A 13,838-nucleotide genomic window follows, 5' to 3' on the forward strand; every position below is an offset into this window, starting at 1 on the left:
CGAATCCTTCATGTCAGCGCAGGGGGGGGGGAGCCAGCCACTGGCCCCCACGCCGTGGTCAGCTCGAGAGTAAGATGGTTCCAGGTTCCAGTAAGTTGCTTCCAGTTCCGCCCAGTAGCGCCTTGTGTACCAACTAGGCAGTTGTGTTGGCTGACGGCATGCTGAACATAAACTTCAGGGGTACGCGACGGCTTAGCAATCATGTCGCCAAGCAAGATTCCATTAATTTGGGACTGAGCAAGTTGCCCAACAAGCAGCGAATCGCCCCTGCTAGTTAAAAATCTCCCCTTCCCCCAACTCAATGGAGACTAAGCTACAGCTGCCCGTAAGCAGCTCGGCTGAATTTGATCGTGTGGTTGTTCGCTAGACCCGGTTATGGCTTGATCAAGAAAGCACGTAGAAATCAGGATCTGCCAGGCAACGGCAACCCGGCGTGAGCCTCGAGAAAAGTAGTTGTTTTGAGACTTGCACAATCGGAGACAGATGATATTGTTTGAAAGACGACTTATTCTGGAAGCCCATCGTCCTGTTCCTCGGAGCGCGGGGTGCCCTGGGCCATGAAGAACTTCTTGTTGTCGGATACGGGGACATCGATCAGGCCCGTCTCTGGCTCAGGTGACTGCTGGGCGGGGGCAGGCGTCTTAGCCTCCGTAACAGGTTCTGCGCGGGCGGCCGGCGCAGTGTTGGGGACCTCCAGCGCGGAGGGTCCTCCCAGGCTTTCGAGCCGATGGCGCTGGTCGCTCTCCCTCCAATAGCTGGCATAAATTGGGGACCGAGGGCTCTCCTCGTCCATGATGGCGCGGGCGATCGCGGCTTCCCAAGGAAACGGGCGGCCTGCTAACGGGTCAAAAGCGATTCGCGCGTCGGGTGACCTCAAGCGATGACTTACCAAGGATGCCAAACATATGCTTCCAGGCCATGAGCTCGAAGAACTCGTGGCCCACCTTGTCAGGAGTAATTCCCTTTTGGAGCATCACCTTGCAGACATCGTTTTGGGCTCGGTGGATCATCCCAGCCACGCCGGCCAAGTCAAGGCCGATGCCTCCCATTTCGCGAGGCATGAGCAGCATCTGCTCGACGTGCTCTTTTCGCGCGCGGTGGACCACCTCGGCGGTTCTCTTCTTGTCCGTTTCCGTAACGTCCATGGTTCTTCCTAAATGCTCAGATATTGGCATTAAGAGACTTGTGTGTGTGGCGCGGAGGTTTTCAAAGCGATCGGTCAAAAAGAGCTGGGTTGAACAAAGCGTGTGAGTTCCTGATTGGGAAGGTGGGGCACGCCAGCTGGAAGAACTGCCAGACAACCTGAAAAAGCCTGTCAAAACCACAACTGGTATTATTCCGCCTCAGACTCAAGGAACTCAAGGAATCGCTTCCAACTCCGAACAAACCACATCGGGGTCGCATCGCAGTGCTAGGCACTTCTAGTTTTGACAACAAGAATGTTTCAGAACGCAGTATACCTGGCTCGCAATTCGAGTAACCTGAACGGTTTCAGTGTTTCAAGAATTTGAGTCCTTCTTGTGTTCGTTGAATACGATCAAGTTGCCAGACCGTGGCCGAGATTTCCTGGCCAATTAGGAAAGAGGATTGAGGAAGCTGATTCCAATCGCATAAAGTCGGGCACCATGGGTCACTCTCACTCTCTTTCTCCCTCCCACACACCAGCCATCAGAATCTGCGATCTCAGCCGAGCCCGATTGCAGACCAAAGGTATCACCGCACTTTTGCTCCCGCCGTCTCATTATTCAGAGTATCTTGAGCTTTACTGACCGACAATACGCATTCAGAAATACGATGGCTTCCAACGCGCCCTCGCATGACAGCGCCGCGCCGCGCAGCGCGACCAGCGGCGACCGCCCAAAGAAGCGGCGCCTTAGAGAAGTGTTCGAGCAACGCCTTCGTGAGACAGATGATCTCGCGACCTGCCACCAAGAGTCGCAGGCAGACCCAAGTCAGCTGACGCTCGACCTGCAAGGAAAAAGGCTGGTGTCCATCCCAGAAACGAGGGTGGCATACCAATACCGCCACAACGATATCAGCTTCCTGGAGACGCCGGACCAGGAGATAAACTGGTACGCGCATGACCCGCAGCGGCCGCCGAAGATGGCTGCGTATTGCCTGAAGGGCGATGCGGACGATAAGTCCATCAATGCTCTGGCCCGCACGATCGCGCATTTGTGCAAGAAGCACAACGCTCCAATTTGGAACGCCAAATTGGAGCTTGAACCGCCTGCTGTCCGCAATCGCCATGTTGCGCAGATCGACAAGATGAACCGAGATGCGCAGATCGCCAAGGAGAACCGGCGTGTGGGCAGTCAAGCCCTGCTCGGCGCCGCCGGGGGCCAGAACCTCGACAACGCCGGAGCGCCCGCAACCCCCGCAACCCCCGCAGAGGACCCCGTGACCTGCGCCCACTGTCGCAAGCCCGGTCACGAAGTTGCTCATTGTGCCATCCCGGATGAGCTCTACGGTTCGATTCGAGCGTGTCCCGAGTGCAACACAAAGGACCACACCTTGGACGACTGCCCCGTTCTCGCCGGGGGAAAGCTGAAGGACCCGGTCTTCCTGACAAAGCTGTTGACGCTCGTACTGACGCAACGGGGGAACAAGCCGCAGTTCGACACCAAAAAGTGGGCTTTTTACGACGTGCTGGACATCGCGGTCGGTCTGGGCGTCGTACATGACACCAGCCAAGTCTTCACGTGGCCGTGGAGCAACGCTTTCGCAAGGGCGATGAATGCCGTCAAGGCGGACGGCGCCCTGCTTGGAGCTCAGAAGCACCCCAGGATGTTTAATACTGGGGCCGACAAGCTGAGCGATCTGCCGGTGGACCCGCTGTTCGCTGGCAAGACGGTGGCGCAGGTCCTCGAGATGAGGGCCGCCGGCACGCTGGACTCCGACCGGGTTAGTTAGCGGCTTCAGCTGACGAAGCCCGAAGTACGCGCCGAGGTGCGAGAGTCACTCAAGCACGTCAAGCCAAAGGGGGAGGAGGTCTAGGGGGATGTGGACATGGCCGCGGCGCTCAAGGACGATAGGAAATGACTCTTCAAGCAGGGCGAGCTTACCCATGGTTGGACGACCGATGATGACCAGGCCGTTGGCTGGCACCCGTCCACACTGGGAGTGTTGCGACCGCCATCTAGCGGTCGGGCTTGCAATCCGTTAGTGGCATGAACGCTCGGTCCTTGAGGCCAGTATTCGAGTGATCAGTTTGAGAGGAAATAAGAACTAGCTATGTTGCAATGTGTCCCACCGCCCGTAACTCCTGTGATGTATTCCGTACTTGTCTTCCAGTTTCCAACGTTTCTTGAGACAGGATTTGCCCACTCTTGCGCGCCGTGGCGGACAGACCGCGCGAAATCCCCTTCCTTTGCGCCTGGCGAGAACTTTTTGCTTCAGGGCCGTGGCGTTTGGCCTGTTGGCAAAACTTTCGGCGGTCCTGCCAGTCGGCCGCTGATGCGCGCGGCCCGAAAAAGAATATCGCTCCCGTTCAATAGAAGAAAACCGCATCCGTTAAATCGTTCAATATCTTCTTCCACAACACCAAACAAGCGAAGTCAAGTTCTGCAGGAAAAACCATCCCTCAGCACAGCGACGGCCACAATGTCGACAATAACAGATGCCCCTGGACTTCCAGCCGACATGCTCGAGCAATGGAGGCACGAGCTACGCCGTGTCGAGCTTCCGATCAACGGCGTCTCGTTTACGCACGTCTACTGCCGATACGCCGCGCTCTGGGCGGCGAAGTTCATCCTTGCCGAACTGGCTGCGGCCAGCGAGTCCGCAGCCGGACGGTCCCTCGTCTACGTGGTGCCGCACGCGGCCGCCGTGAAGATCGCCACCGACTTCCTGCAGGAAGACGGGTTCGCCGTCAGAGAGTCGCTGCGCGTCATGAGCTACAGCGACCTGAACATTAGTCTGAGCAACAATGCGCTCCCGCGGTTCATGGCCGCAGCCATCGTTCTTTTCGATACCGACTTTGGCAGCCTCCCACCGCAGCTCACCGTCAGCTGCGCCCGGCTGGTCGCCGCGTGGGCAGCGCTGAGTGATCAAGACAAACCACTCAGCTGCGCCATGCTCGCTCTCGCGCCGTTTCCATATGTCTGGAGGGAAGTCTCGCCGATCTGGGACCCGTTGCAAATCGACTTTCAATTCGGAAAGGATATTGTATACCTGCAGCTGGGACCGCCTCCCCGGATCGCACTGCTGTCCAACGACTGCACAGGTGGGAGTCCGACCGACACGATCGCGCAAGCGATCCGCTCCGTCGCCGTCGAGGAAGGGTCCACGACCGTCATTTGTCTCGTCCCTCCCACGCAGGGCCAGGCGATTCGTACCCTGCTGGCCAAAGAGGACAGCGTTTCACCCTTTGTCCTCACCCCGGAAAACGTCGCGGAGCAGTGGCCGGTAGTCAAGACCGCCCAGGAGAAGAACGCCGGCGTTGTTGCGTTGCTCGTTGACCCTGCATTGCGCTTCCTCCCGGTCATCGCAGGCAGCTGTCACTACATGGTGCCGTCCTCCCGCGCGTGCGTTGCCCTGGATGCCGACATATATCAAGCGGTCGATGATGAGCGTCCTTGGCGGGCTCGCGACATTGGCCTCGCGGCCAGTCTCGGCCAAGGCGCGTGGGCGGCAAGCTCCACGGTCGTCGTCCTGCGAACCAGCGGCCATCCCTCCGAAGCACCGCCTCATTCGACCGGCGACCGGCCACCCACCCCGCTCTGGATTGCTTGGACCAGCGGCTTTCAGGAGACCCTGTTCTGCCTGATTGACCTGGTCGGTCGATCGGGTTGGACTCTGTTCAGATTGTCCGTCGGCCTGCCGAACGACCAGGCTTTCATCAAAGAGACGCTTCGTCGGCTGCTCATGATGAAGCTTGTGACCAGCCCGTCGAACTCTGCGTCCGGCCTGGTCAAGTACCAAAAACTGACCTTGGCGCACTCCAAAGCCAGGCAGGCAGCGTCGTTCCTGACGTCCGGCCTCGCCGAGACCCTCCCAGAAGCGCTGCTGCTAGCGGAGGTGGCCGAGGCCCCGTCCGCCGCGGTAAAGCTCACACTCGCCGCGGTCTCGAGCACTGTCCGCGTTGGAATCAGCAACGTTGTCAAGCGCGGCCCCAATACGGCCCAGCGGCTGACACTGGAGCAGTGCCAGTCCGCGTGCACTGGCATCGGCGCCCAATTGGGCCTCCGGGGCCGCCTGTGGATCGCCCTCGACCTCCTGGCAGCTGATGCGCACGGCTCTGACCAGCTGCTTGAGGTCGCGCAACCGCACCGCGAGGAGTTCCACCGCCGCTTCCGCTCCATTCTCGATCAGACAGCGCCGACGATCGCATCCTCGCCGCTACCCAAGCGCCTGACCGACAAGGAAATCATCGCGGTGGAGACGGCCATCGTCCGTGCCTGGCTTCAGAACCTGTGCGTTACCGTCACCACGGATGCGGAGATTGGCGATGCCTTCCAGCCGGTAATCTTCCGCCGGATCCTGTACTTCGCGTCCGGCGGTTGGGGCACGGGCTTGAAAGCGGCCCGTCGCCTCCACTTCGCGGTCCACTTCGGCCTGACCAAGGTCGGTGGCGCTCACAGGACAGACACTCTTACGTTGGTGTCTAGCGAGGCTGTGGTGCGCATCTTGGACGAGTTGTTCCCGGAGGCTGTAGGTGTCAAGAGGCCCAACTACGGCATTCTCTTGCACACTAGCCACGCCTAACTGTGGCTCTGATCGGAGGTAGCTTACCAGATATGATAATTACGTGACTGCCTCACTCTCTGACCCGTTCTGCACTCTGTGTTCTACGCCCATGTGCTTTACGCCCACGTGTTTACGCCAACCGGCGAGCGATCTGCCGACGGAGACGGAGTTGTGAATCCTGTGCTTGGCGTCTCGGCCTCTCGGGTAGCCCGGGGTCGGGAGGACCGACGGGTACGGGGCGTTGCCGGACCTTGGCCCCCACGGCAACCTAACTGGTAACCTGGCGGAAGAGATTTCGCCCGACGTCCGTCGCCTGGCATTGCCCGTAACGGCCTGCCGGAAGGTGCAGTAAACCGTGGGTACCAGGTATGTTTGGGCACTCGCACTGAGCTTTAGGAGCTGGAAACCTAACCATCCCCCAAACCACCAACCAAAACACCACAACAACTTTCTCTGTCTCTGCCCATTTGCGTCAGGCTCGGCGGTCGGCGCCATTATTGGTCCGGTGCCGCGAGCTGTCCACGGTGTCTCTCCGCCCCAACCCCTGAGCCCCTGTCCATGCATAATGCCTCGTCTTCCCGCAGAAGCCCCGTCTTCGTCAACCCGGTAGCGGCGGCGCGGCAAGATGGTGACTGCTGGACTCGGAATACGGCGCAGCACGTTCGGAGTCGGGTGGATTAGAGCGGGGCCGAATGTCGGTTGGTTCCTCGGGGCCGGTTCCGTTCACGGCCGGGCTACTTATTTGTGCTGCTCGTCGTGGTCCCTGGCGCTCCCACCATGCTTCTGCACTGCCGTTTCTCGTTTATTAGCCAGCTCTCAGCATTCGCGTGGTTCTCGGAGCGACTTGCCCTCGGCCGTCGAGTTGTAACTATCGAGATTGAAGAAACATGCCAGGCGTCTTCCAGCAGATTTCGCAGGCGTATCCTCCAAAGCCAAATTTTACTGAGGCGAACATCCCTCAGCTACACGGAAAGGTGAGCCACATAGGTTGTACACGGCCTGGCCATCAAGGCATTGGCGACGGATAGTTGCTCAGGAGTTAACTCGCTGGACTCAAACACACAAGGTCTACGTCGTCACTGGCGCCAACACGGGTCTCGGCAAGGAAGTCGCCCGGATCCTCTATACCAAGAATGCTACGGTGTATGTGGCAGCCCGGTCCCGGGAAAAAGCTGCCCAAGCAATCGACGACATCAAAAAAGCAGCACCGAACTCCGCTGGGGAGCTGGTCTTCGTGCAGCTGGACCTCGCCGATCTAAGGACCATAAAGATTTCGGCCCAGCAGATCCTTAGCCGCACAAGCAAGATCCACGTACTCTTCAACAACGCCGGCATCATGCTTCCGGGCGAGGGAGAAAAGACCGCCCAAGGCTACGACCTGCAGCTCGGCGTGAACAACATCGGTACGCACCTCTTCACCAAGCTTCTGACTCCGGCACTCGTCCAGACGGCTCGGGAGGAGCCCCTGGGTACCGTGCGGGTCGTCTGTGTGTCCTCATCAGCAGCCGAAACCCCCTTTGTGCCAAAGGGCGGCGTGCCAATGGACAATCTCGACTATCACAAGAAAACAAGCAATTTCGCGCGATACGGTATCAGCAAGGCCGGGAATTACCTGCAGGGCGCCGAGTTCGCGAGGAGATATAGGGATGACGGCATTGTGAGCATCCCGCTCAACCCCGGCAACCTCGACTCGGACCTATGGCGTACCCAGGGCGCCATCATGAGCACGTTGCTCAAGTCGTTCGTGCTACATCCGGTCATCTATGGCGCATACACGCAACTGTTCGCCGGGCTTTCGCCCGAAGTGACAATGGCGCGGACAGGAGACTGGGGTGAGTCAGGGGTTACACAGGCAAGGAAGTGGCAGCTATGGATTCTGACCGACTTCTCTAGTTGTTCCATGGGGCCGCTTCATGAGTGTCCGTAAGGATCTGAAGGCCGCGGCCAAGGTTAAGGGAGAGGGTGGCACCGGCGTTGCGAAGGAGTTTTGGGATTGGATGGACGAGCAAGTTCGTCGGTACGAGTAAGGACGACTCTGGTAAAAGGTCAAGGATTGATTTCTCCTCTATACCATTCTCCTTTTCGCCCCTCCATTTCCTTCTCCTCTCCTCTCCACTCTGCTCCGGCTCGTCTGTCGGATGCCTCCTTCTCCAGCACTGCCTGTATCCCACCCTCGCGAAGCCGGTGCTGCGACAGGCATGAAGCACCATACCGGCAGGACTCCGGGATGGTGGACGGGAATCAGTGGTGCTAGCAGTGCACATTTCGCAAGTTGCTAGGCGAGACTGCTCGGAGTTTGCCTCCTTCTCTTGTCATCAGTCTCCATCTCGGTCGTTTTGGGCTCAGTCGGCCGGTATGCGGTTCAGGTGCGGGGTGTCGTAGTTCTCTCGCCTCCCTGCTTTTCCTCCTTCCCCACCGTATCCTCGGTCCCAGTCTTTTCTTTCCCTGAATAGTGCCGGTCCTTGACGAGGCAGCTTGGGGGATTACGCCCAGCACAAAGCAACAACAGCGTGCGCAGCTCATCCCTCAACTCGCGGAAGGGGCTCCTGAAAACAGCAATTGTTAGCACATTGAGCCTTTTAATACAGAACGAAGAAACGAGTCAACAACCGAGATTACACAGCTTGGTGCTTGCTTGGGCGGCCAGCTGACACGGTGCTGTGTGCTGGGGTTGCCAGGTGCTAAAATTGTTCGTTCACGGGTGTTTCCATCTCTTGTACCTACCTATGTTTGCCGAGTTACCAGCACCGATTTCTGCCAACCTACTCAGCTGGGAAGCTTCCTCCTCCGTCAAAATCGCAAAAGCAAAACATGTAAGGTTCTTTGCCTCAATTTCTGTCATACCTGAGCAGCTCTGACCATCTGGCCATCTTAGTCCGGCCATATCGATCGGTGTCGCGTAGCGAACATCATCGAACAAAGAAATTTTCGAGGTTTTCAACCTTGGCAAGACTAAGAAATAAACCAGGATGCCGAAAACGCGAACAAGGCGGGAGCTGCCCAGTCGGACGAGCTTGAGCGAGCAGGCGAGCCCCCCCGACGAGGGAGGCGAGGAGAGCGATGGCTATCAAGCCAGCCATCACACCGAAGAGAGCGATGGCTACGAAGCTAGTCATCACAGCGAAGAGAGCGATGGTTACGAAGGTAGCCATCACAGCGAGGACGGCCACAGCGAAGAGAGCGATGGCCGTGAAGATGGCCGTCACGAGGAAGACGGCAATCGCAGCGAAAACCGCGATAGCAGCCACGCCAGTGACGGCGCCGAGAGTGAGGACTCCGACAATGGCGACGACGAGTCGTCCAAAGGTCGCGGTCGTCGCGCCGCGGTCAAGTCGCGCAAGAGAAGGCGTCGTCGCACCTCCACCAGTGAGGACGAGCGCCGTCCCGACGTGCCGCGCAGAATGAGCCGCAGCCTCGACATGTTCGTCCGCGAGGCGCCCAAGATGGTCAGCCAGGCACAGCGCTGGATGGCCAAAAATCGCCGGCCCATCGCCGGCCTGGACCAAGTCAAAGAGCTGCTCCCGAGGCTGCCACTCGGCGACATGTGGACGGCTAAGGACCGTGCCCACGTCGAGAGGCTCTGGGACGAGGATCCCATGCGCGAGCGGTTGCTTGACCTCGACCGCAACAAGGACATCCTCACGCTGTACAAGGCGTGCCTGCGCCTGCTGCGCTGTCTGCCCGAGGACATCATCAGCTGCCAGTTCGACCTCGAGTACGACACGGACCAGAACCGGACCTCGAAGACTAATGGTCGCCCGGGTCTCGTCTGGAGCGCGACGTTCTGCGACGCCCTGACGGCGCTGATCGTGCATCCGCTCTTCGAGGGCGAAGTCGCTGTGCTGGCGGCCGCCATCCAATACGCCGTCATCGTCGACACCGGCGACCCCGGCCCCTTCACCGTCGAGGTCCCGGACGACCATTTCCTGTCCCGTCTGCAGGCCCTGCAGCGGCAGCAGCCCGACAAGCCTGTCGTCGAGCTCAGGCGGGAGCTCCGCTCCGCCCGGCAGCCCAACGCCTTCGGCTTCAAAGTCCGCGGCACACGCTCGTCGCTAGATCGACTCTTCGAAGCCCTCGAGCGCCTGGCGCCCCGCCGTGACGGCCGGCCAGAGGCCCGCAGGAAGGCCCCGCAACCCTTCCTGGTAGACCGGCGCCACCTCGCCATGTTGCAGAAGGCGCTCGACTCCATGGCCCACTTGGGGTTCCCCGTCTTCATGCCTGGCAACGTTTACAACCGTGGCATCAACGGCAGGCGGGCCGTGAAGGACTACCCGCAGCGCGCGGACCTGCGTGCGCTCCGCAGCTACGCCATCCTGCGCGAGCGCGAGCGCGTCCGGTATAAGGCTCGCTTGCTGGGTTCCGCCGAGCCCCGCGATGACGCCAACACCGCCGCCGCCGTCGACAGCGACAGCAACACGAAGGACGGACTCCGCCGCTCCAAGCGGTTGCAAAAGCAGGTTTCCGGCGAGCTCTTCAGCGCTGACACTTGCGCTCGTTTGGCCTCGGTTGACGACGACCGTGGAGGCATCGCCGCGTCCCCAATCTCGGTTTCGGAGCCCCCCAGCGACGCGGAGATGCCGGACGTTCAAGTGCCTGCGATCGCTGGTACTCCGGCCGTCAGCGATCTGTCAGAAACTGAGCGTCCGTCCCAATCCCCGGATCCGGTAGTGTCCGAGCTTGCTTCGCAACCCCCAGGGGACGAGGACATGCCGGACTTCCCAGACGTCGTCGACATGGATGCGGCCCCCCTTGTGGACGACAGTGTTTCTGGGACTCCCCGTGACGTTCCCGACGAAGAGAGAGAGGTGCCCTCCGAGGACAGGCTGGTTTCGGTCTTTCATAACCGCGATATTAGGGATCCAGAGGCGTTTACCACCGTCCCCATCGTCGGTATACTCCCATGGCCAGCGGGCAGTGCCAGGATCGGACGGGGCCCAATGCACATATGTCGCTAAGAAGTCATTCGCGAGGGCTTCTCTGCTTCCCTTCAAAACCTAATGATTTATATACAATGAACTCTTCCCGGACTCAATCGTACTACTTTCCCTGTGGGCTTGTGACATGTCGCCGTCGTATACCCCTGCTCAATGCCACATATGTCTTGGTGAGTGAGAAGGCATTATTTGAACGCTCGCCCGGAGCCTGTAAGCTCCTTCTAACCGGTGTGTCATATTTACACGGCGACTTTTGGCACTGTTCACTGATTGTTTACAAATTCTGACTGCATTTTTCAGGTAAACCGAACGTTCTCTCTTTCATTGCAAAATTTTTACCACGACAGTCATCAATCGCTCCATGAGTTTTTGCCTACTTAACTCTCCTCCCATGTTACACAAATGTTCTGCTTCCACTAAGGTAATCACCCGATGAGCAGCAGAGCAAACCATGAGCGACCAGGAATCGCATCGAGACATGGCCCACCAAGATCGGAATAAGAAGAACACCATGGCCGCTGCTTTCGCCGCCATCCGCGATTGCGAGACTGCGCTCGCGCTGGCGCATGCTCAGTGGCCCGAAGTTGGCTCCGACCCGGAGTCCAAAGCAAGAGAATCGGGCGTCGCCTGCGCTGTCATCGTGTTGCGACACGTGCTCGCCAATCTCGTGTACACACTAAGAGAGGAGTTTCTCGATGACGTCCGAGGCGACTGTTCCGACAGCCACAACGTCCTGTCGACGACGTGTCCGCTGCTTGCTGCGGCGCTTGCCCTCCACGCTGACGTCGCCGCGGGACTCTGCACCCGCATACAGAACTCGCTCAGCCCGCATCAGCTCACGTTCGAGAGTCTGATGACGAGCGACTCCATGCAGGCCGCCGCCTGGAGCAGCGACTGTTTCCGCTTCTTCAACGAGTCGTTCTGGCGGGTCACCGATCTCGCGCCTTGGCGCGATGTTCCCGGCCACATCAAGCTGCCCACCGACCAGGAGTTCCTCACCTGGGACGGGTCTGGGCCTGGAAGTCTTTCCGACCACGTGAGCCGCTTCAGCCATCTGATCCAACATATTGAAACCGGCTACCAGCTGGTCAGGTTTGTGAATGCGCCTCCGGTGTTGCGGCTGCGGTTCTCCACCCAGGACCGCAACCTGAGCTTCTACGGAGACCTCTTCGAGTTCCGGCTGCGGTTGTTGCGCGTCGCAGAAGACGACCCCGCCGAGGTCACGTACCGCTGCGTTGCCGTCGTCCGGCTCCGCGATGCGCCAGACGGGCAGGACAGTCTACGCCTCTACCGCGTCGACGGGTCTGTGTACCAGCCCCGGAACGAGGCGCCGTGGTCCCACGACTTTCGCGTACAGGACGGAGGGCAGTACATGCTCTTTTTCGTTCGGAGTGACGCACTCCCAATTGACGTCAAGCCTCTGTCCGACGGTCTCTACCACCCGAACGCCGAGTATTCCAAAATCGCCTTGGCGTTCACTCATGCGCTGGTAATGGAATGCTTGGCCGGCACAGGAGAGATGGGCGACACGACCCTTTAACCGAGCTCCCTGCCACGCGTTGACGTTGTTGAAGGCCAACGCCTTGTCGACTGATCACCCTCAACAGTCAGCGACGCTTCAGAACCCGGCCCAATGTGCATGACCAGGCCTCGCGAGAGTCAACGGCACGGGCGACGCCAAGAGCTGGATGGCACACTGGGACCGCAACATACCTAGCTATGAGCAATTGAACCTGGCTGTCCCCATGATGACCACGGCGGCATGCCTGCGCAGTGCCCGTGATGCCCACGATGTCGACAATGTCCGTAATACCTGCAATGTCCAAATTGTCCGAGATGTCCAAGATGTCCACGACGCCAACAAGTATACAATGCCTACGATTTCCCATTTGTCCGCGATATCTGCAATGTCTGCAGTGTCTTCGATGTCAAGGATGCCCACAATGGTTGCAGTGTCCATGAGGGAGACAGGGCGGGAAACGGGGAGAAAGACGTGATGCCATTCGGCAGCTTGACAAGTTGAACAACACACGTTTCTTCTCCTCATCGGTAAGGTATGTACAGGACTTCGACATCCCACGATATACAGTTTGACCCGACACAGCCTAGACTGCGTCTGCCTACGCGGAACCGAGCTGCTTCTTGATGAAGGCCAGCGCCTGCTGTCCGTACTTGTTGACATACTGCTGGTGCGAGTTGGCGTCGTTGCCGTTGCAGCAGTAGGGATCGGTCGAGTCGCAGTACGACTGGATGAGGGACGGGTTGCCCGGCGAGCACTGGAAACCCCTGGGGCGGGCAGCGAACTGGATGGCGTCAGTCAGCCACGGCGTCTAGGTGATACCGGGGGGCAGACTCACGCCCTGAGCCGTGCAGGTGCCGACGTTGTAGGGCAGGCCGGCCACGTTGTGCGGGTCGCCCATGAAGATGACCGCCTTGACGGCGTTGAGGGCGGCGCCGCTGAGCGTGGCACCGGCGCCGCCGCAGTAGGCGTTGTCCATGATTTGGCCGCCCTGACAAGTCCTGCGTTAGCTCTCGTGGGGATCTTTTCGTCTCCGGCTCCACCCACCTGAGAGTAGCCGATCAGGACGAGCTTCGTGTTGGGGCAGCGCTGGTTGAAGCTGGTGACTGCCTGGACGACGGCCTGGGTGCCCTGGTTGGCCGAGCTGTCGTAGCTGACGCCGCCGCAGGACGACTGGCCGCCGCAGGCCGGGTAGTTGATGGCCTCGCTGGTCGCGCCCGGGTACGCCTGCAGGACCATATTGACGAGGCCCTGCGACGTGCCGTAGCCGGGCGGCGCCGTCGTCTCGCGCGCGCCGAAGACGTGCACCCCTGGGCAGGACTGGCGCGCCTCGACGTCGACGGGGTTGGCGCCCGAGAGGCCGGCGGCGAGGACGGGGACGGCAACAGCGGTGAGCTTCATGTTGGATGCTTGGCTTGGCACTGAGGGATCCGAGAGGACGTGCGTGGTTGCGGTGGTGAGCACCAGGACGCTGGCTCCGGACCTGCCAGGCGATTTATACATCGCACCGCCTGCCACCCTCGCCCCGGTCCGGACGGACGGGAGGTCGAAAAACGGAAAGACGGAGGCGGCACTCGGGCGAGGCCTGCCGAATGTCACGGCGGGCCCATGGGGTTCCGTGAGAGTCCCTTCGGACACCGCTCGAGGCCCTCTGCGTTCCAGCCTCCAGGCCCCAGTGCTACCAAGACCGGGTACGG

General features: G+C 59.8%; 6 protein-coding genes across 6 annotated transcripts; 4 read left to right on the forward strand and 2 right to left on the reverse strand.

Moving 5' to 3' along the window:
* Positions 1-505: 505 nt before the first annotated feature.
* On the reverse strand, positions 506-1,145 carry THITE_2088866 (uncharacterized protein; the record flags this gene model as incomplete). The annotated part of the gene is made up of 2 exons (XM_003653665.1): positions 506-834; positions 890-1,145. 2 exons carry the CDS (start codon positions 1,143-1,145, stop codon positions 506-508), a joined length of 585 nt encoding a protein of 194 aa, XP_003653713.1.
* Positions 1,146-1,794: 649 nt separating this feature from the next.
* On the forward strand, positions 1,795-2,997 carry THITE_2088867 (uncharacterized protein; the record flags this gene model as incomplete). The annotated part of the gene is made up of 2 exons (XM_003653666.1): positions 1,795-2,904; positions 2,932-2,997. 2 exons carry the CDS (start codon positions 1,795-1,797, stop codon positions 2,995-2,997), a joined length of 1,176 nt encoding a protein of 391 aa, XP_003653714.1.
* A 606-nt stretch (positions 2,998-3,603) lies between these two features.
* Positions 3,604-5,706, forward strand: THITE_151100 (uncharacterized protein; the record flags this gene model as incomplete). Its single annotated transcript, XM_003653667.1, has 1 exon — positions 3,604-5,706. The coding sequence occupies one exon, from the start codon at positions 3,604-3,606 to the stop codon at positions 5,704-5,706; it is 2,103 nt and encodes a 700-aa protein (XP_003653715.1).
* An 869-nt stretch (positions 5,707-6,575) lies between these two features.
* Positions 6,576-7,715, forward strand: THITE_2144765 (uncharacterized protein; the record flags this gene model as incomplete). The annotated part of the gene is made up of 3 exons (XM_003653668.1): positions 6,576-6,662; positions 6,755-7,520; positions 7,582-7,715. The coding sequence occupies 3 exons, from the start codon at positions 6,576-6,578 to the stop codon at positions 7,713-7,715; spliced, it is 987 nt and encodes a 328-aa protein (XP_003653716.1).
* Positions 7,716-8,657: 942 nt separating this feature from the next.
* THITE_109854 (uncharacterized protein) lies at positions 8,658-12,162 on the forward strand (the record flags this gene model as incomplete). The annotated part of the gene is made up of 2 exons (XM_003653669.1): positions 8,658-10,578; positions 11,066-12,162. 2 exons carry the CDS (start codon positions 8,658-8,660, stop codon positions 12,160-12,162), a joined length of 3,018 nt encoding a protein of 1,005 aa, XP_003653717.1.
* A 580-nt stretch (positions 12,163-12,742) lies between these two features.
* On the reverse strand, positions 12,743-13,542 carry THITE_2144766 (carbohydrate esterase family 5 protein; the record flags this gene model as incomplete). The annotated part of the gene is made up of 3 exons (XM_003653670.1): positions 12,743-12,925; positions 12,980-13,132; positions 13,189-13,542. 3 exons carry the CDS (start codon positions 13,540-13,542, stop codon positions 12,743-12,745), a joined length of 690 nt encoding a protein of 229 aa, XP_003653718.1.
* Between the last annotated feature and the right edge of the window lie 296 nt (positions 13,543-13,838).

This window comes from Thermothielavioides terrestris, chromosome 2 (assembly GCF_000226115.1).
Source record: "Thermothielavioides terrestris NRRL 8126 chromosome 2, complete sequence".
Lineage (NCBI taxonomy): Eukaryota > Fungi > Ascomycota > Sordariomycetes > Sordariales > Chaetomiaceae > Thermothielavioides > Thermothielavioides terrestris.